The sequence below is a fragment of the Ovis canadensis genome, chromosome 16 (assembly GCF_042477335.2).
Source record: "Ovis canadensis isolate MfBH-ARS-UI-01 breed Bighorn chromosome 16, ARS-UI_OviCan_v2, whole genome shotgun sequence".
Lineage (NCBI taxonomy): Eukaryota > Metazoa > Chordata > Mammalia > Artiodactyla > Bovidae > Ovis > Ovis canadensis.
In genome coordinates this window covers 17833991-17855481 of record NC_091260.1, presented here as the reverse complement: position 1 = coordinate 17855481, position 21491 = coordinate 17833991, and the positions used below count along the sequence as shown (strand labels likewise).

At 37.4% G+C, this 21491-nt stretch overlaps 1 protein-coding gene across 3 annotated transcripts in view; it reads right to left on the bottom strand.

The window, feature by feature from the left end:
- Positions 1-721: 721 nt before the first annotated feature.
- Positions 722-21491, bottom strand: part of CREBRF (CREB3 regulatory factor) — a 52460-nt gene continuing 31690 nt past the window's right edge. For all 3 annotated transcript variants that reach the window (XM_069556060.1, XM_069556061.1, XM_069556062.1), the window contains 5 exons: positions 18849-19043; positions 16805-16994; positions 15304-15377; positions 7702-7824; positions 722-998 (listed from right to left, as the gene is read on the bottom strand). In XM_069556060.1, the coding sequence (XP_069412161.1) occupies positions 883-998; positions 7702-7824; positions 15304-15377; positions 16805-16994; positions 18849-19043 (698 nt within the window). In that variant the 3' untranslated portion in view covers positions 722-882. The remainder of the gene's footprint in view (positions 999-7701; positions 7825-15303; positions 15378-16804; positions 16995-18848; positions 19044-21491) is intronic.

The following is a 21491-nucleotide window of genomic DNA, read 5'->3' as shown; positions in this document are numbered from 1 at the left end:
GCAAGTATTTGTCTTCTTCCGGTCAAGTACCGAAATATGAGTTTTCTAGAGCCATCTTTTTTTTTGTTTGTTTTTTGTTTTGTTTTTTATACAATACACAGACTCTGTGGCATATATCTACATTTCAACATAGTCCTATATACATTCAAAAATTTTGAAAAAGTGTTGGAACAAAAAAACATTTAAACCCCATAATTTTTCCACCTATATATCTTGTTTTTTTTCCTCATTAGGGTTTTCATCATACAAAATATTACCAGTTTTATAGTTTCCCCAAAATACAAGGCACAAAGAATATGCTTTTTTTTCTTACTTGCACAGACATTATATATATATATTTATATATATATTTATATATACCATATAGAGCTCGGAAAATGAACATCTAATATGGCACATGGGCGTGAGTGCTGGGTTGTGCCATGTACAAGTGAGAGTAACAGTTGTGGAAAATTAGAACAAAAAGCAATAATTCTAAAAACAATCAAAACTGACTGTTTAAAAAAATGCTTCCTCAATTTTTTTGTGTGTGGTTCAGAGCATAAACCTGCCACAATATTTGGCATTTACTATTATCTTCACTCTTTCAAAGTGTCTTGTCTTGCTTTAACAGATTTTGTAATCTGTATCTAAACACCTATTTAAATGTATGATTTTCAACTCTGATGCCTGTAGCAGTTTTAACCATGGTTTATGCTCTGAAAAATGCAATAATCAAGTATTTTGGATCATGCTTCACTTATGCTACTTAGTTCTTAAAACAATGTAACCTAATTGCAAATGTTTACATAATGCTAAACTGACATGCAAAACAGAATGAAAATTTACAATGAATAACGTGACAAACACAGACATTTCTGACCAGTGGTCCAATGAAGCTGATTACACTTTTGATGTTGGTATCCTTAGTCCTACAAGGCCTCCAGTGGGATTGCCTTCTGCAGTCTTCTCTAACACTTGGTTAACAAATTCTGAGGTTTGCCCAGCAACTGGGAGACCTGAAGAAAAGAGTAAAAGGCACACTTAGATATATCTGAAGGTAAGGAACAGGAAAATCTGAGGGTCAGGGGTGGCTCTCCGCTTGATGCGACTCCTAGATGAGTGCTTGCTGCTTGCTACTGCAGCCCAGAAAATAATTCTACCCACAGTAACTAGTGCCCACAAGACTAGCAGGGTCAAACCAAGAACAGTCCAAACCCAAACCCCAAGCCTGCCAACAGACACTGTTTCCTAAAATCTGCCAACAAGTCTTCTTCCTCTTCTCTCACAGCCAGTCTCTTCCAACTGCTTTAACTTCGCTGTATCTCATGGATGGGCTTCACCCATGTGACCAAAAATACGTATCTACAGGATGTTTTCAGTCATTTTTTCATAAGGATACGATCAATTTTATGTGCATTTTTCTTCATTTTAAAGGTAAGTGGATAAATAAGCAAACTTGGAAGAGGAAAGAAAGGTGGGAGATACTGCATGTATGTTGATTTTTTTCTCTTCCTCATCCTCTATGACTGAGGTTGAAGATATCTGATTTATTGATTTTCAATAATAGAGGTATATGTGTTTGAAAATGTAATAAAAAATAAGCAATTAAAAGGAGATGGAAGCAGAAAATTTTATTTAGTAACTGCTTATAAGAAGTTGATATACTGTAAGAGTATTGACACCACCTTAACCATGTGATCAAATTCACTGGGACCAATAACTAGACAAACTGATACTGTGTGTTTCTTCAAGACTTTTTTTTTTTTGATGTGGACCATTTTTGGCTCCCTAACCAGGGATAGAACCCACACCACCTGCATTGGAAGGCCAAGTCTTAACCATGGGACCTTATTATGTTTCTTGATTGACATAATGAGAAAGATATAACCTACAATGTATTCTTGCCAAGAAAATTTAACTGTATCTGATCGGGGGAAACAGATGAATTCAGATGTTGGGACATTTTACAAGAGTAACTACCTGGATTTTTTTATGGAAAGAAAAAAGACTAGGAGACTGATTTAGATTAAAGAAGAAGAACAACAAAAAACTAAATGCAACTCATGATCCTTAATTAGATCAAAAACAAAAAAATTATAAAGGACATTATTGAGACAACTGGGGAAATTTAAATAGGAACTCCACATAGACGTTATAGCGATGTTGAACCAGGAAGTGACAGCAGTATCATGTCTAGGTAAGAAAGTGTCCCTGTTCTTGAGGAACACATGTTGAAGTATCAGTTAGGGATGAATAATCATGTTTGTAAGTTATTTTCAAATATTTAGGGGAAAATGTAGATGGAGGCAGAACTAAAGCAAATGCAGCAAAAATAATAACACTGGTTAATCTAGCTGAATGACATGCAAATGTTCACTGGACTATTTCTTTCTACTTTTCTTGTAGGACTGATATTTTAAATGAAAAGTTGAGAAAAAAAATTAAGTACACATTATAATTAAAAAGTGAGCCTGCAAGACAAAAATGCAGAAGTAGAAAATAATCAGAGGACACATACAAAATGAAACTATAATAATATGGATGACAACAGAATACGAATAGCATGACAACCGAAAGCAAGAAAGTCATATGAACAATCCTAATAGATCTTTTGATGACAGAAGTTAAAACCAAACATGTATCAATAAATAAAAATGAGTGAAACACATCCATTAAAGAAAAACTCCTGGGGACTCCCTTGGCAGTCAAGTGGTTAAGAATCCACCTTGTAATGCAGGGGACATGGGTTTGAGCCCTCATCCAGAAACTAGGATCCCACATGCCATGGGGCATGCCCGGGTCCCACAGCTGCTGAGCCTGTGCTCCAGAGCCCACACACTGCAAATACTGAAGCCACGCCCAGAACCCACGCTCTGCAACAAGAGAAGTCACCACAACGGGAAGCCCACGCACCACCACTCGAGAGCAGCCCCCAAGCGCCGCAACTAGAGAAAGCCCAGGCACAACAGTGAAGAGCTCATGCGCTGCACTAAAGCCAAAAATAAATCTGTAAAAAAGAAAGAAAAACTCCTATAGCCAAACTGTAAGTTATATATAAAAGTCCAGGAGTGAATTTACGGTATTAAAATGAGGTCTACATTTTAATCTAAGACCTTTTACAAAGAGATCTCATATAAAGCAATACAGAAAGACTGAAAATTAAAAGGTAGGCAAAAAAGACAATTCTCAAAATGAGAGAAAATAGTTACAAATTAAGCAACTGACAAAGGATTAATCTCCAAAATATATAAGCAGCTGATGTAGCTCAAGATCAGAAAAACAAACAAACCAATCAAAAAATGGGCAGAAGACCTAAACAGACATTTCTCCAAAGAAGACTAGATGGCTAATGAACACATGAAAAAATGCTCAACCTCACTTGTTTGTTAGAGAGATGCAAATCAAAACTACAATGAGGTATCACCTCACACCAATCAGAATGGTCATCATCAAAAAATCTACAAACAAATGCTGGAAAGGATGTGGAGAAAAAGGAATTTTCTTGCACTGCTGGTGGGAATGTAAACTGATACAGCCACTAAGGAGAACAGTGTGGCGATTTCTTGAAAAACTAGGAATAAAACTGCCATATGACCCAGCAATCTCACTGCTGGGCATATGCCCTGAGAAAAGCACAATTCTAAAAGACACCTAGATGTCCACTGACAGATGAATGGATAAAGAAGTAATCGTACATATATACAATGGAATATTACTCAGCCATAAAAAATTTGAGTCAGTTCTGGGGAGGTGAATGAACCTAGAGCCTGTTATACAGAATGAAGTCAAAAAGAGAAAGACAACATCATATATTAATGCACATATTAATATATGGAATCCAGAAAAACGGTACTGATAAACCTATCTGCAGGGCAGCAATAAAGATGCAGATATAAAGAACAGACTTGTTGACGCAGCAGGGGAAGGAGAGGGTGGGATGCACTGAAAGTAGCTTGCAAACATATATATTACCATATGTGAAACTGACAGCCAGTGCGAATGTGATGGAGCTGCAGGGAGCTTAAGCCAGCTCTGTGACAACCTAGAACGATGGGGTGGGATGGGGATGGAAGGGAGGCTCAGGAAGTAGTGGACATATGTACACCTACTGCTGATTCATGTTGATATATGGCAGAAACCAACACAACATTGTACAGCAATTCTCTTCCAATTAAAAAAAAACCTAATGTGGAGGTTTAAAAACTTTTCTATACAGGTACATTTCTGGATATCCTGATATGTTTATGTCACTGTTCCATCTGAAATTGTTTTTCCTTTATCTTGTCCTAATCAAAGAACAAATTATAAGTTGACTTCCCCAATAAAATCTTACCAAAAAGAAAAAAAGGGCAGGCAAAGAATTACCAAGCAAATATAAATAATAAGAAAGTTATATTCATGACTATAATATCAGACAAGATTGAATTCATGAAAAAAGCTGTAATCAAAACCAAAAAAATATATGTTCTTGAAGATAAACTCATCTATAATGAAGGGGATGTAACATACAGCATGGTGGCCATAGTTAGTAATACTGTTCCATGTATCTGAACGTAGGTAGGAGAAAGGATCTTAAAAGGTCTCATCACAAGAAAAAAATATTTAGTTAACTATGCATACTGATGGATGTGAACTGGACTTATTGTGGTGATCATTTTGTAATATATACCAATATCAAACCAGAACATTATACACCTGAAACATAAAATGTTAATCACACCTCAAAAAATTAGAAGCAAAATGAAAAAATTCCTGAAGTTAAAATTAAAAGGAATGTAAGAGTGCAAATAAACACAACAGATAACACATCTGAGAGAAGAGTAGTGAAAAAGGAAAGAATTTTAAAATTAGAAATGAAGAGATCTTCTTAAATTTGAGAAAAAGTGAATATACCTCAGAAAATACTGAAGATAGACAAAGAAGATTTAATCCACAAATAGTAAGTGTCCCCAAAAAAGAAAACCATAGCTAGGTAACAAATTAAATACTAAAAGATTTGAAGTTATTTATTGAAAGAGCACAGAGTGTATATGTTACTACCGCCCTAAAATGACCAACTCCAAGACATAGTCTAGTAAAGTTACTAAGATTTAAATAAGAAAAAAAAAATCCTGCTGACATCTGGGCAAAAACAGGAAATGACATAGGGGAAAAAAATCAGACAATTATTAGCTTTTCAAAAGCAATATTTTATGCCAGAATAAAAATGGAGAAACATATTTAAAATACTCAAGGCAGGAAAATGTGAGTAAAGGACTGTACCTGGTAAAACTGATAATCAGGTATAAAGGGAAAAGCACAAACTTATCAATATATAAACGTTTAAATTAAAAAATAAAAAGGCAGGAAGAATTTTTTTCTTATAAAACATTAGATTCCTCTCTCTACCTAACATAGGAAGACTATGTAGAAATAAAAGTCTTTTAGGGAAAGAAACTCAAATGTTTACAATGTAATATGGTAGTATCAACAACTCTTACTGAGCATGGAGAATTTGTGTTCAGTAGTATGCTAAGTGCTTTACATGTACTCTTTCCATTTAATCCACACAACTGTCCACATTTTATAGATGAATAAAATTAGGTTGAGGGAAGTGAAGTTACTTCCCCATGGTCCTTAGGTAATACGTGGTAGGGTCAGGACTTGGATCTAGAACTGATTTCAAATACTCTCATTTTAACCATTATGCTAAATGAGCTTTTGTGTTTTTAAAACATGTCTGAATTTCCGCATATGACCAGTGGATATTGCTACAGCCTAAGAGAAACCACCAGCATTTTTTTTGTGTGTGTGTAAAAAGATAGGGAACAAGGTATGCAGAACCCAAAGCATCTTAAAATAATAAAAATGTTTCAAGAATGAAGATAAGTGTCCAGTGGAATCAAATGTTACACAGAATGTCAAGAAAAATAAATCCTCAAGGAAGTCTACTGGACAAGGCACTCAGTGGGCCGCCTGTGAATTATACAGACACATACTAAACTATCTAGAATGAGCGTCAGATGACGAGGCCAAGCGATGATACATGGGTCTATGCAAGCACCTGCAACGGGCAGAACTTACTTCTACTCCTGGCCCCCCTACTTGTTTGCTTGTTGTCCTATAGCAAGTTACTTACTACCGTGTTGGGCTTCCAATTCCTATCTGTAAAACCAGGATAATAATACCTCCTTCACAGAACTGTGGAAGTAAATGACTAAATAACCTGAATAGTCAGATCCTGGATCACAGTTAAGTACTATAAAAATGCGAGCCGTTTACCCCTTTCTAGACTAACTAACTCTTTTTTCTTGTCTCTTAAATCTCTGTCACATCGTCTCCACTGGCCTGCAAACATGAAAGTTGTCAAATTTCATGAAATCTTTGGGTTAAAATCTATATGCAGTGCTAATTTTACTAATGATTCCCAACTGCCGTTCAGAAACACTAGTATATTTTACATTCATTATGAACACAATGCTGACAAGAGAAACTAACAGTCATTTCAAAGACCATGAGAAATTTACTAAGTACATGGAAGTATTCAACGTGCATTTATTTTCAGTGAAAGAAAATGCAATTATTTTAGCAGCACATTTGGTATACAGGAATATTTCTGTATAAACAGAAATAAAATATTCTTGCTCACTCCACTCCATCTAAGAATCTTAATTTCTTCATAGCAATTACCACAATATTATTATTATTTCTGGTTTTCTGTTTATCCTTTATGCTCCATTTTTAGACTGCAAGCTTCTTAAGAAGAGTAGCAACAAAGTCTTTGCTTAATCCCTGTGTTCCCCAACATCTGGCACATAGTAAGGCATTGAAAAAATTTTGTGGAATGAGTGAATTTATAATAACTGGGTATCAGAAAAGCTGTCTTAAATTCTAAGATATTTACAATTGAGTTTTTTAAAATAATTGTGTTTGGCACTCTAAATTCAGGTAACGAATTAATGATTGAAAAGTAAGCTTTAATTCTCTTAAGTGAACTGATTCAGTATACAGTAAGCATTCTGGGGAAAAATGAACTGGAAGAAAATTTTCAGGTAAGTGAAATTTACTACTATACAGAACGACGATGTAAGAACCAGTTTTTAAGAGACAATCTTAGAAAAAACACTGTTAAACAAAGAACCAATTTTACGACGCTTCAGGGTTTCCCCAGACTGTGTTATGCTGTAATGCCCTTGGGATGCTACTGATCACAGGCTGATCTGACTCGCTCCTGTGGCAGCTAAGCTCTTGGTTCTCTAGGGTTCGAATGTCTGTCTACTCTAGCTACCTCTACCTCCCTGTCAGGTATCACTCTGCCTGACTTCTGTTTGGCTGCCTCTCTATTCCTCCCTATGTGGCACAATCTGTTCAGGGATGGAAAACCAGGTAAGCAAGTTTGTTAGAATCCTGGGAAAGAGTAAAACAAGTAGGTAAGAACCTCTAAAAGTATATACTGCAGGCTTGACAAGGTCAAGGACCTTTATTTTCCCCAAAGAAGGTTAAAGTTGCTAGAAGTTTATCCTTCCCAAGTGTTAAAATAGTTCACTGATGAAGTCTAAATAATCAGTTGTGGTTACCAGCAGGATATGTTTATGAATGCTAAATCTTCTTGTAAAGGAAAGTAACTACAATGAGAGCACTTGAGTTTTTCCTTAAAAAAAACTTTTACTATTCCCTTGAATCACATACCTTACAATGAATGTTATTATTTGTTATTAATTTATCCAGTATTCTTCTTACCAAGAGTATCTTTAATGAGGATTTCAAGCTTCTGTCCCATGTTGGGTCCTCTCTCCTCTCTTGGATTCTGTACTCGGTTTACAATCTCTTGCTTGATGGAGTTGATTACAAACAATAAATTATCTGTAAGACAGAACAGGACACTTGGAACATGTCACTAACATGGAAAAATTTACTTTTAATTATGTAATAACAGATAATTAAAAATGAAGAACATATAAGAAAACATTAGGCAGTGATGGCTGTAAGCTTTCTTATCCAAGGTGATTAATTTCAAATGATGTGCCACTTTTGTAACAGGCTGCAGACATGTATCAGTCTTCCCTATTCTGTAAGCAATTTGTCCTACTTGCCTTCACAGCTTTAAGACCTATGACAGTGTCTGATACTGACTCAGAGTTTTAGTAAATGTTTATTAAATAAATCATAGCTCTTTAAAGACAAAGCTTTAAAAACAAAATTCTCTGCCTTTAAGAAGCTTTAAAAAAAGAGCAAATTTAACCAAAAGTAAATAAGAAGGAAAATAATAAAGATAAGAGAAATCAATAAACAGAACACACACAATAGAGAAAGTTAACAAAGTCTAAAGCTGGTTCTTTGAAAATATCAACAATATTGGTACTCATTCCCACCCTAATCCCCATCCCCAGCTAGACTGCTCCAACACCTACAGCTAGAATGAAAAAGGGGTTATCACTTTAAAACAAAGCCATTATAAGGATAATAAGGAAATGCTATGCTAACAAACTAAAAAACTTGGATGAAATGAACAAATTTATTGAAAATGTTACTTAACATGAAGAAAAGGAATATCTGAACAGCCCATTTCTAACAAAGGAATTGAATTTATCCAAAAATACTACCAAAAGAAAACTCAGAGGGTTTTAATGTAAAATTCTATCAAATATACAATGAAGAAATAAAAGCAATCTTATCATACTTTTTCAAAAAAGAAAGATCATGACTGAATTCATTCTATAAGGTATTATCCTCAAATACCAAAGCCTGACAAAGACATTACAAAAAAAGATAATTAACAGACCAATATCCCTTTTGAATATAGACCTAAAAATCCTTGACAAAGTATTAGCAACAGACTAAAATATCAAACTAGAATCCTGCAAAATCTTTGCAATAGACTCTAAGTAAAAAGTAAAATACATCATAACCAAATACAGTTTATTCTAAGAATGCGAGGTTGGTTTAATAAAAAATGAGTTAATATCATTCACCATATTAACAGGGTAATATGTGATATAGTACCAGAATAAAGGAGAACAATGATTGTTCCAATAAATGCAATTTAAAAATGAAAGAAATGACAGTATTCCCTATCTATTCGTGAAAAATGAAACTAGGAAAACAAGGAAACTTAAAACAATTGAGGGCATCTCAATTACCAAAAAACCTACAGCCAACATCAACTTAAAAGTCAAAGTTTCCCCTGCAAACAAGGCTGTCACCACTTCTATTCAAATGTCCTAAACCCTCCAATAAGGCAAAGAACAGAATTAAAAGGCACAGTAATCAAAAGGAGTAAATAAAGCCATTTCTATTTGCAGGCGACAACTACTTACAAAGAAAATTCCAGAGCATCTACACACCTACTACTGGAACTAATAAATTTAGCAAGAAAATACGGCAGGAGTAATACACGGAATTCTTTGGTGGCCCAGTGGTGAAGCATCTGCCTGTCAATGCAGGGTATATGCGTTTGATCCCTGGGCCAGGATGATCCCATATGCCTCAGAGCAACTAAGCACAAGGGCCACAACTCCTGAGCCCACACGTCGCAACTACTGAAACCTGAGTGCGCTGGAACCCGTGGTCTACAAGAGATGCCACTGCAGGGAGCAGCCTGTGCACTGGGACGAAGAGCAGCCCCCGCTCGCCACAACCAGAGAAAGGCCCAGGCACAGCAATGAAGGTCCAGCGCAGGCGAAACTAAGTGTTAAAAAGGGTATAAAACAAAGTTTCATTTTACATATTAGCAACAACGAATTTGAAATTTCAACGAGTCCATTTACAATAACATCAAAAATATAAAATATTCAGGAATAAATCTAACAAAAGATGTTCAAGCACTGTATATTTAAAACTATAGAACAAGTCAGAGAAATTAAAGAAGACAACCAGATGGAAAGAGGTCCAAAGTTCATGGATTAGAAGCCTCCATTTTGTTAAGATGGTAATTCTCTCCAAATTGATCTACAGATTAAAGCAATTCCAATCAAAATTTCAGAAGACTTCTTTTATAAAAAGTGATAAACTGGCTCCAAAATTGCTAATGGTCATGCAAAGGACCTAGAAGGGCCAAAACAACTTTGAAAGAAAAGAACAAAATTGGAAGACCAACAAGGACGAACACTACCAAGACTTTTACGATCTACTACTGGGAAATAGATGGGGAAACAGTGGAAACAGTGTCAGACTTTATTTTTTTGGGCTCCAAAATCATTGCAGACGGTGACTGCAGCCATGGGATTAAAAGACACTTACTCCTTGGAAGAAAAGTTATGAGCAACCTAGATAGTATATTCACAAGCAGAGACATTACTTTGCCAACTAAGGTCTGTCTAGTCAAGGCTATGGTTTTTCCAGTAGTCTTGTATGGATGTGAGAGTTGGACTGTGAAGAAGGCTGAGTGCCGAGGAATTGATGCTTTTGAACTGTGGTGTTGGAGAAGACTCTTGAGAGTCCCTTGGACTGCAAGGACATCCAACCAGTCCATTCTGAAGGAGATCAGTCCTGGGATTTCTTTGGAAGGAATGATGCTAACGCTGAAACTCCAGTACTTTGGCCACCTCATGCGAAGAGTTGACTCATTGGAAAAGACTCTGATGCTGGGAGGGATTGGGGGCAGGAGAAGAAGGGGACGACAGAGGATGAGATGGCAGGATGGCACCACTGACTCGATGGACATGAGTCTGAGTGAACTCCGGGAGTTGGTGATGGACAGGGAGGCCTGGTGTGCTGTGATTCATGGGGTCGCAAAGAGTCGGACACGACTGAGCGACTGAACTGATAAAACTACAGTAAGATATTACATATTCACATAAAGATAGACAAACAGCTCAATGGAACAGAATACAGAGTCCAGAGGTAGATCCATACATATAGGATCAACTGATTTAACCAAGGTGGAAAAAAAAAATCAATGGAAAAAGGAAATCCTTTCAAAGAATGGTGCCTGATCAACTGGGTATTTGTTTGTGGGGAAAAAAAAAACAACTGTAAAATCTAAAACTATATAAATCCTAGGAGAAAATATACACAAAAATACAGTTTTGAAGTTGGCAAATTTTCTAATTAGAACACACAAAAATATAAAATGAAAGACTAACACATCAGACTTCATCAAAATTAAAAATTTTTGCTCTTTGAAAGATGTCAGTGAGAAAACAAAAAGGCAATCCAAAGATTAGTATAAAATATTTTCAACATATATGTCAGGTAAAGAACCTGTATCTACAATAAAGAACTTTTAGAAGACAAAATTTTTAAATGGAAAAATATTTTAACAGACACTTCACCCACATACATACAAAATATATAAACAGCCAATAAGCAAAGATGTTCAACATCATAAATTAATGAAATACAAATTAAGACCACAATGATATACTGCCACATATCCATCAGGTTGATTAAAAGTAGGAAGACTGACCTTACCAAGTGTTAGCAAGAATATGGACCAACTAAAACCTCCCCATACTGTTTTTGAGAATGTAAAACGGTATAGCCACTTTGGAAAACAGCTTGGCAGTTTTTTATAAAGTTACTCACAGAACATATGTCCACCCAAACACCTCCACAGGAATATTCATGGCAGCTCTACAGACATATGTCTATAGTAGTTATAGCAAGAGCAAACAATCTTAAATATTCACCAACACATGAATGGATAAACAAACTGCAGTATATCTAATACAGTGGAATACTACTCAACAAAGAAAACCATTTAACTATTGATATGGATGGAGAAATGTTTAAATAAATATGCAGAATGAAAGTAGCCAGGCAAAAGAGAAGAATGAACGTAGGATTCCATTAATATAAAATTTTAGAAAATGTACACTAATTTATAGCAACAGAAAGCAGACTGTGGTTACTCAGAGACAGGAAGAGAGAGGACCAGCTTACAAAGGGGCACTAGGAAACTTTTGGAGGTGATCAAAATGTTCACCATCCTGACTGATTCCACATGTATATACATATGTCCAAAGTAACCATATAATACTCTTTAAATATGTGGAGTTATTTTACTTTAGTTATACCTCAGTGAAGTTGTGGGGTGTTTGGGGGGAACACACCTCCAGTTTCAACACGTGTAAGTCCTATGGTCTGAAATAAATCTCTACTACTTCAAACACTGCTTTGAAATTAATGATTTGTTATTCCTTATCTTGTAAAACTTAGAAGAAACCAATCTAGACTAATACTGAAGAGGGAAATCAGAAATAACTGGCAGGGGGAGGGGAAATAATTTAAAACTACATGCAGAGACAATATATTAAAAAATGTGTCACTGAACAGGAAAGCACAGCTGACTCCCTAAACCACATGAAACAAGAAATTTATGCTTGTTTCTCAAATAAATGAGAGAGAAAACCATTAACTCAAATATAAATAAGGACATTTACATGAAGGCTGGACTGATGAGAAGCAAAAAGCCTCCCCATCCTCAACAGGTAAAGCAAACCAGCTCACTGTTTAAAAGTGAGAAGAGCACTAAAAACTGGAACAGCAGAACAGCTCTTCCCAGCCTGGGCAGTGTCCATGCCAGAACACTGGGGGCAGGGGGGCAGAGGTGAAGGGCTCTACCATCAAAAACTTCTAGGTGAAGAGATAAAAGCATCTGGCTCAGAAAGTGAGGACCAACCTTAAATTTGTAAGTCAGTCAGTCGCTCAGTTGTGTCAGACTGTTTCATGACTCCATGAACTGTGGCCTGCCAGGCTGTTCTGTCCATGGGATTCTCCAGGCAAGAATACTGAAGAGGGCAGCCATTCTCTTCTCCAGGGGATCTTCCCAACCCAGAGATAGATCCTGGATCTCCTGCATGCAGGCGGATTCTCTACCATCTGAGCCACTAGGGAAGCCCAAAGTCTCTTAAGAGATCCCTCCTTTCTGATTTCATGATCATCTAAGCATCTTCCAGAATTTTACCCTTATATAGCTTGTCTGGGGATAAACTATGTTAATCAGAATGAAGGTCCAGTTCTCTTCGCAGCTTTACTTCATTCTGAGTCAACAAACCTCCATTTGACTCACAGAGCTCACAGAGTTCCTGTGAGCCTTGGTAGAAGGAATCAAGAGAAGGAAGAGGTTTGGCAGCATAGGACACAATGAGGATGACAGTAGTGGGCCCTGAAGCTAGTCCTTGGAACAGTGCTAGTTGATGACAAAGTAAAATAGGTAAGGACAATACAGTACATTTTTCATAAACCTAACTTTAGTCTGAGATAATGCCTGTCTTAATTTTCTAACACTAAAATATTCTTCCCTGTATGAAATGACAATAATTGTAGATGATATTCGTTTTAATGTCCTCATGTGGCAAAATATAAAGCTGGCAGCCCTATGGTTCCCAAGTTCCAAAATTTGTTTCCCATGTCACTGATTTTAGAAACCATTGGGTCAATAGGTAATGGATAAAAGTGTTCCACAAAGCAGTAACAGTGACTCCCAGATATTTAGAGGAATCAAGGGCACCATTCCCTTGAGAGAGATATGTATGTTCCATGGGAAGAACTTGCAAACCCCATGTAATCTGGCAGAAACCAACACAATATTGTAAAGCAATTATCCTTCAATTATAAATAAATAAATGTAATTATAAAATAAAATACATGTGGCAAACCACACAGAAGTAGCAACTATTACATTGCTTCTGACATGTCTTCTAAACCAAGTCAAGGTTGCGCTTCTCAACACTGGAAAAGAGAAGCTTGTGAGACAGATGTGGAAGAGAAAAATGAATGAGAAGATCCTTTTCCTCTGTGCTGACTAACTTGAGAAGAAAATGCACCTAGAGATAAGTTTTTTTCCTACATGAAAATATCTACAGGCTTTAAGTTAGCTTTGGAAATAAGAAAAATTAAAGGCCACCAAAACTCGATTTGAAATAGATAAACACATTCAGAAATATACATATTCCTGGCTCTTAATCCATTTCCCAACTGTTCCCCACCCCAGAACACAGAAAATATGTGTTTGTGGGCCTACACATACATATATACAAGCACAAAAATATATGGCCATACAGACGTGTATGATTATGGATAAACTTATTAACTGAACAACACACAGTTATATGCCTACATGCACCCAGAGAAAAAGAGACCCAGAAGGGATCCAGTGACCTACCACATCTCCCTGCATTGTGAGTCAGCTGGGTTCTATTATAAAATAGGGGTGGTCCTTATTATAGAAGATCAAAAGCAGAGCTTCCCCACCCTCTAGTTCACTATAAAAGGGTTCCAAGTGTGTGAGATAATGATTCGCTTTCCCTGGTGGCTCAGCTGGTAAAGAATCCACCTGCGATGCAGGAGACCTGGGTTCGATCCCTGGGTTAGGAAGATCTCCTGGAGAAGGGAACAGCTACCCACCCCAGTATTCTGGCCTGGAGAAGTCCATGGACTATATAGTCCATGTAGGTGCAAAGAACTGGACACAACTGAATGATTTTCACTTTCACCCCACAGGGACCTCCTCCCATGAGCAGCCTACTCCCTTATACTCTAGGATGCCTTAGAGGTGACAGTTTTCTGCATGTGCCAGGATGTGAAAGGTTAGGAAGCACTGATCTAAACCAACGGATCCCAAATAAGTACTAGAATGGCTGCGTAGGAGTAATCTGGAGTAACATTAAAAATATGGATTTTGGGGTTCTACTTGCATAGATTACATTTCAGAGAACCTGGGGAGAAATCTAGAAATCTGTAGTTTAAAATGTACACACAGATGATTCTAATGAGCAATCACATCTGTAAAACACATTTCCAAACTATCCACTCAAAGGTTAAAATATACATTAGTCAATAAAGCGGGCTAACTTCACACACAACTGTAAAATCGAAGTCAGAGATTACCACGGTCACAAGCGGAGATCTGGCTTGGGGAGCGACAGATAGACACTAAGAGAAGAACATGAATAAATAAGAGTATAGCTTACTGAGTGGGTGAACAAAAAAAAGAGGCTGGCCTGGACTTCCCTGGAGGTACAGCAGACAAGAATCTACCTGCTAGCACAGGTAGTACAGGTTTGATCTCTGGTCCAGGGAGATTCCATATGCCACAGGGCATCTAAAGCCCGTGCAGAAGTACTGAGCCCAGGGTCTAGAGGCTGCGAGTCTCAACTACAGAGCCCACAGGCTGCAGCCACCGAAGCCCGTGCACCTAGAGCCTAGGCTCCGTAACAGAAGAAAGCCCGAGCAGCACCCAACACCCAGTGCTACCGAAGACTAAGCGTTAGATCAAAGAGGCTGGCCAAAAGCTGGGCAGAATACAGGGAGAGCAAATAACAAAGCCAAAAATAAGAAGAAGAGAGCAGTCAGCAAGGGAAATGGAGATCACTCAAGTTCATGTACATGTAGGCTTACCATATTCTGTGTTGAGGCCCCATAATTTCACTTTATTAGCTTCATACTGCGCTTTTTTCTTTAACCGACAAGCCCTGGGAAAGGAAGGAGCAATTACTTCACTGTTTTTTTAAAGTGAACCTTCAGAATATCCTTTTTGCTGCTGTCATTTTCTAATAGCAACCAAAAAAATCACTGTCTACTAATATTTACATCAAGGGCCTCAATTACCCAAAACATATAATATAACCATTTATCCAAACTTATTTCTTAAAATTTTACCATTCAAAAAATAAAGCTATGGCTAATATACCAAAATAAACAGAAAGTGACAATCAAGTGTTGTAGAAGATGTGAAGTAAGTGGACCCCTCATATGTTGCTTGAGGAAATGTACAGCAGTACATATAGCTACTTTTGAAAATAGTAAATATTTTTTAAATTTACTTCATTACTTTGGAAACAGCTACTTTGGCATTTTCTTATAAAGTTAAACACACTAGGTATTTACTCAAGAGAAATGAAAACTTATGTTCACATTAACACCTGTAAGTAAATGTGTGTGTGTGTGCTCAGCTGCCCTGTTGTGTCCAACTCTTTGAGACCCCATGGACTGCAGCCTGCCAGGCTCCGCTGTCCATGGGATTTTTCAGGCAAGAGTACCAGAGTAGGTTATCATTTCCTCCCCTGGGGATCTTGCCAACCTAGGGACTGAACCCGCGTCTCCTGCACTAGCAGACAGATTCTTTACCACTAAGCCACCTGAGAAACTCAAGTAAATGTTTATGGTGACTTTATTCGTAACCACCAAAAATTAGAAACCACTCAATTATCCTTCACCTGGTGAACAGATACACTGGAGTATTAATATATCACTTCAAAGGACTATTACCATCAATAAAGAGTATCAAACTGTTAGTCCACACAACATGGATGAATCTCAAATTCATCCTGTGTGAAATCAAAGCCAGACTCAAAGGCTGCATAGAATGATTTCGTCTGTATTCTAGAAAAGGCACAACTGTAGGAACAGAAAACAGGTCGGTGGTTGGGAGGAGTCAGGTGAGAGAAGGAGTTCACTTTACAAAGAGGCAAAGGAAAATTTTTAAGGTGATAACAACGTGCAGTATCTTGATTATGGTTGTGGTTACATAATTGGATGTTCGTCCAAAACTCACAGAAGAATACACTAAAAGGGAAGACAAGTAAATTATACCTCAATAAAAAAAACCCTGACTTGCTGCAAAACAAACAAAAATTAAAGCTATGATAAAATTTTTCATTTTTATACTACAATATAAGGCCCTTGAGTTCATTCACTTCTCCCCTTTAAAAACTTATTCCATGAAGCATAAGTACCATCATTTATTTTCAAAGGAAAAATTATAATACTCTCATTGTACTATTTATAAAAGGATATTTCTGAAAAAATGGCTGAAGGCCATCTCCTCTATGAAAGCTCACTGAAGTCTAACCTCACCTCCCAGACTTCAACTACATGAGTGAACATGATCAGCATTTACCTGGAAGCCAGCTTATTTTTCTCCTTCCTTGACCTTGGCCGGGCTGTTAAGGGAAGCTCACTGACTGGAGTCAGATCACTAATCACTTTATTCAGCTTCCGCAGTTCGTTGCCTATCTGGAGCAGTTTTTTAGGGTTTGGAGTCAGGTCTTCCACATCTGTTCTCCGAGACTTCTTGACTGCATATTTTCCTATAGATGATTTAAAAGAAGTTTAAGTGAGATCATTTTATTTAACAAGTGATATATTTTCTATAGACATTTAAAAATCCATCTCTCTCTTCCCTTTTCTTTTTCAGCATATGACCAATCTTACGGAAGGAGGGCTAGACTCCTCTCCTTCCCACCTTGTGACAGCAAGAAATGGAGGTAATATGGCACAACTCTATCCTTTTCCCAACCATTCTCCATCTTAAGGTTTGCAGCCCCACCATGAGCGATTCTTAATTATCTGCATGGAAGTAATAATCAAACCTCAGGACTATAGTGCAAGCTCATCTGCACATAAAAATCAGGGCTCAGATATAATATACGGTCAGGAACAAATCTGGAAATTTTACCCAAACCGAGACATTTATACCGCTATGACTGAAAATATGTCAGACATATATATTCCTGTGTTGAACACAAAAGTCCAGCAAATAAGGATTGCCTTTTCAGAAACTCTGTCTTCAGTCAGTTTGATAAACAACAGTACAGAAGACTCAGAAAGACCTTCCCTACCACCGCAGGCAAGAGGGATGGCTCTGTCCTCTTACGGCAATACCCTGAACAACTTTCCTAGAACTCATTACATGCTACCTGGACCTGGTTATTGGACCTGTCTTTTCATTTCATGCAGAAAACCGATCCCAAGTCAAAAACTAGGTCTTTCATTCACTGAAAGATAGTAGAATACAGACCTGAGTGCTATGGAAAGGGAAAACGAGGTATAAATATACTTCTGATACAACATCTGTGTCAAAAATGCTTAGCAACTTAAATCTGTAGCATGAGCAACTACTAAACTGTTTATTGAGCTTCAGACCTACTAGTGCCCTCCACCTTCTCAGTACAGATTTTGGATTAAGGTAAAAATAAAATCTGAGCAGAAGAAATTCTCCTCAATTACATCCTCTTGGGCTCACAGTCAAAATCTGGCCTAAGACTATAAGCGTCTCCTGATTCCTACTGTTTAGTTTTTCCTACTCCTTTCCTTCTCTCCAATTATTCTTCCTTTCTTCTCCTTTCCATTCTCTCTTCTCCCACCACAATTCTGATTCCTATCTCCATGTTTACATTTAGGCCTGGAGACTGGGTAAGAATGAAAGACAGAGGTGCCGGAGCCCATTCTCTTCCTCCTCAATCATTCTTTCTTGCTAACAGCAGCTGCAACAGGTCAACAATCAGCAGGCTCCTGGTCATTTCCTGGGTAGGACAGGTAGACTAAGAAGTGACTAGAAGTCATTTTTACACAAGCTTTCCTCCTTGTTTAGGTGATGGCTGTTAAAACTGAAAAAAGCTATTCACTAACAAAGAGCAAGCATAGCAAATACAGCAGCTCTATTGTTCTACTCTCCCATTTGTTAGGAGGGGTTGAACCTATATATAATGTTTAATGATTAAGTATTACTATCTCTATCTGAAAGTGACTTAGAATATTAGGGACAGATGGTTACTGAGACTTATCATGGTGATCATGAAATGAACTGAAAGCGATTCAGTCGTGTCTGACTCTGCAACCCCATGGACTTTACAGTCCATGGAATTCTCCAGGCCAGAGTACTGGAGTGGGTAGCCTTTCCGTTCTCCAGGGGATCTTCCCAACCCAGGGATCGAACCCAGATCTTCCACACTGCAGGCAGATTCTCTACCAGCTGAGACACAAGGGAAGCCCTTGTGGTGTTCATGGTGCATGCAAACGTCACTACGTAATACACCTGAAACTACAGTAACATAATATTGAACGTCAACTATATTTTAAAAAGAAGAAGAAATAAAGAAAAAGGAAGGAAAGGGAGGAAGGGAGGGACACACACAACACATATGATCAAAATCTCCTCTTACCATGGTGTAAGCCATTTTTCTGATACATGTTACTTGGCAAGGTCTCTCGGTTCCATTCAGATGGCCTCAGCATCCTCTCTTGCTGTGATGGTGTGAGTTGCTCACTGTACTCCCAGAAGTACCTTCTTTTACCTCTCTTCCGAGAGGTAATTGAAGTCATCTCCTTCAAGTCTTCCACAGAATCATTTTCATAGCCTTAAAAAAAGAAAATGCCCACCCCCCAATATTTCTTAAGTTTCACAAATTTTAATAAACTAGTCAAGAAAAACAAAAAGATTCCTTCCATTTACTACTTGACACATTTTACCTGAAAACATCAGCATGTCAGAGATAATAAATAAAATCTGTAAAAACAACATTTAATATAGATATTTCTAACATAAAATATTCAGAGATTAATAACAGAAATAACTACACTGTATGTCTTCCTTAGGTTTCTCTTTGGTTAGTATACGACACTTTTTTTGTATCCTCACCTAAGATTGAGAGAATAATGAAATCCAGCCACAGGAAGACAACCCAATCTAAAAATGGGCAGAGACCTAAATAGACATTTCCCCAAAGAAGACATACAGATGGCCAACAGGCACATGAAAAAGATGCTCAATATTGCTAATTGTCAAAGAAACACAAATCAAAATCACAATGGGTAATAGCTCTCACCAGTCAGAATGTCCATCATTAAAAAATCCACAAGCAATAAATGCTGGAGAGGATGTGCATGTTGACAGGAATGTAAGTTGGTAGAATCACTATGGAAAATAGTATGAAGGATCCTTCAAAAACTAAAAAGAGAGTTGCCACAGGATTCAGCAATTCCACTCCTGGGCATATATCCAAAGAAAACTCTAGCTCAAAAAGATACATGCATCACAGTGTTCACAGCAGCACTAATTATAATAGCCAAGACTTGGAAGCAACCTAAATGTCCATCAACAGTTGAATGGGTAAAGAAGATAGACTACTACTCAGCCATGAAAAAGAATGAAACCATGCCATTTGCAACAACATGGACAGAAGTAGAGATTATCATATTAAGTGAAATCATACAAAGAAAAATAAATATCATAAATAAATGATATCACTTATATGTGGAATCTAAAATATGATACAAATGAACTTATTTTACAAAACAGACTCACGGACACAGAAAATAAACCTGATTACCAAACAGCAAAGTGGGGAGGAATAAATTAAGAGTTTGGGATCTGTGGACAGAAACTACTATATATATAAACAACAAGATACTACTGCACAGTAGGGGACTATATACAACATCCTATAGTGAAAAGAACATGAAAAAGATTTCATGTGTACATAATTCAGTCACTCAGCTGCACACCAGAGACTAACGCAACACTGCATGAATCAACTTTGCTTCAAGTTTTAGAAAAGAAATAGTCTCAGGAGTGATGATGGTACTTCGAGACCATACAATTTTTTTGATTTCTTCTGTCTAATATTTATGTCTTTGAAACATTTCCAGACAGAAAGCTGTTGCATTTCTCAGATGGTCACCTACCAGGCAGAATTCTTTAGGCAGTAGTGGTTTTCTTCCTACTTCCCACCCTATCCTTTTCGTAAAAGTACAAGAATGACAGTTCTCACACAGGCTATTCAAATAAAAATATATGCCTATTCTAACTAATATTTTATCAGAAGCAATTTGAATTTACTTCACTTTTTAAGAAGCTATTTTCCCTACTAATTTCAAAAAATAATTCTGGGCCACTGGAACTCCTGGTTTGACCCAATACAGGATGATCTGTAAAACTAAAATATCCCCAGAGCACATCCATCTTAAAAGTACAAATGGGCTGTGCACAGAATATGTTGTTTGCTAAGTCACATCCGACTCTGGGACCTCATGGATTGTGTGTAGCACACCACGCTCCTCTATCCTCCACTATCTCCCAGAGTTAGTTCAAATTCATGCCCACTGAGTTGGTGATGCTATCTAACCATCTCATCCTCTGCTACCCTCTTCTCCTTTCATTTTCAATCTTTCTCAGCATCAGGGTCTTTTTCAACAAGTCGACTCTTCACCATCAGGTGGCCAAAGTATTAGAGCTGCAGCAACAGTCCTTCCAATGAATATTCAGGGTTAGTTTCCTCTAGGATTGACTGGTTTGATCTCCCTGCAGTTCAAGGGACTCTCAAGTCTTCTCTAGCACCACAATTTGAAAACATCAATTCTATAGCACTCAGCCTTCTTTTTGGTACAGCTCTCACATCCATACATGACTACTGGAAAAATCATAGCTTTGACTATACCTCAACACAGGCAGATGCTCCAACTGAAACACTCCCATCAGTGTTAAGAACTGGCGTCCCACATTTAAGTCCACCCTAGCCCGAAGTATAAAGGAAACATTTCACATGTAACTTTCTCAGGCAACCCATCCCCCTGACACTTTATTTGATAGGCTCCTCAGGTGGCCTAGATTTCTGGCAAAACACTGTCTCTCTCATTTAATGAATGTACTCACATATTTTGTGAGTACTCACAGATATTCATCTGAGGCTTTTAAGAACCTGGTAGGAAGAGGTTATTAACCCTATTTACATAAACATGCTCATGGAGGTTTAAGTGATTTGGCAAAGCTGGGACTGGCTCAGGCCCCATGACTCCAGCTCCAATTT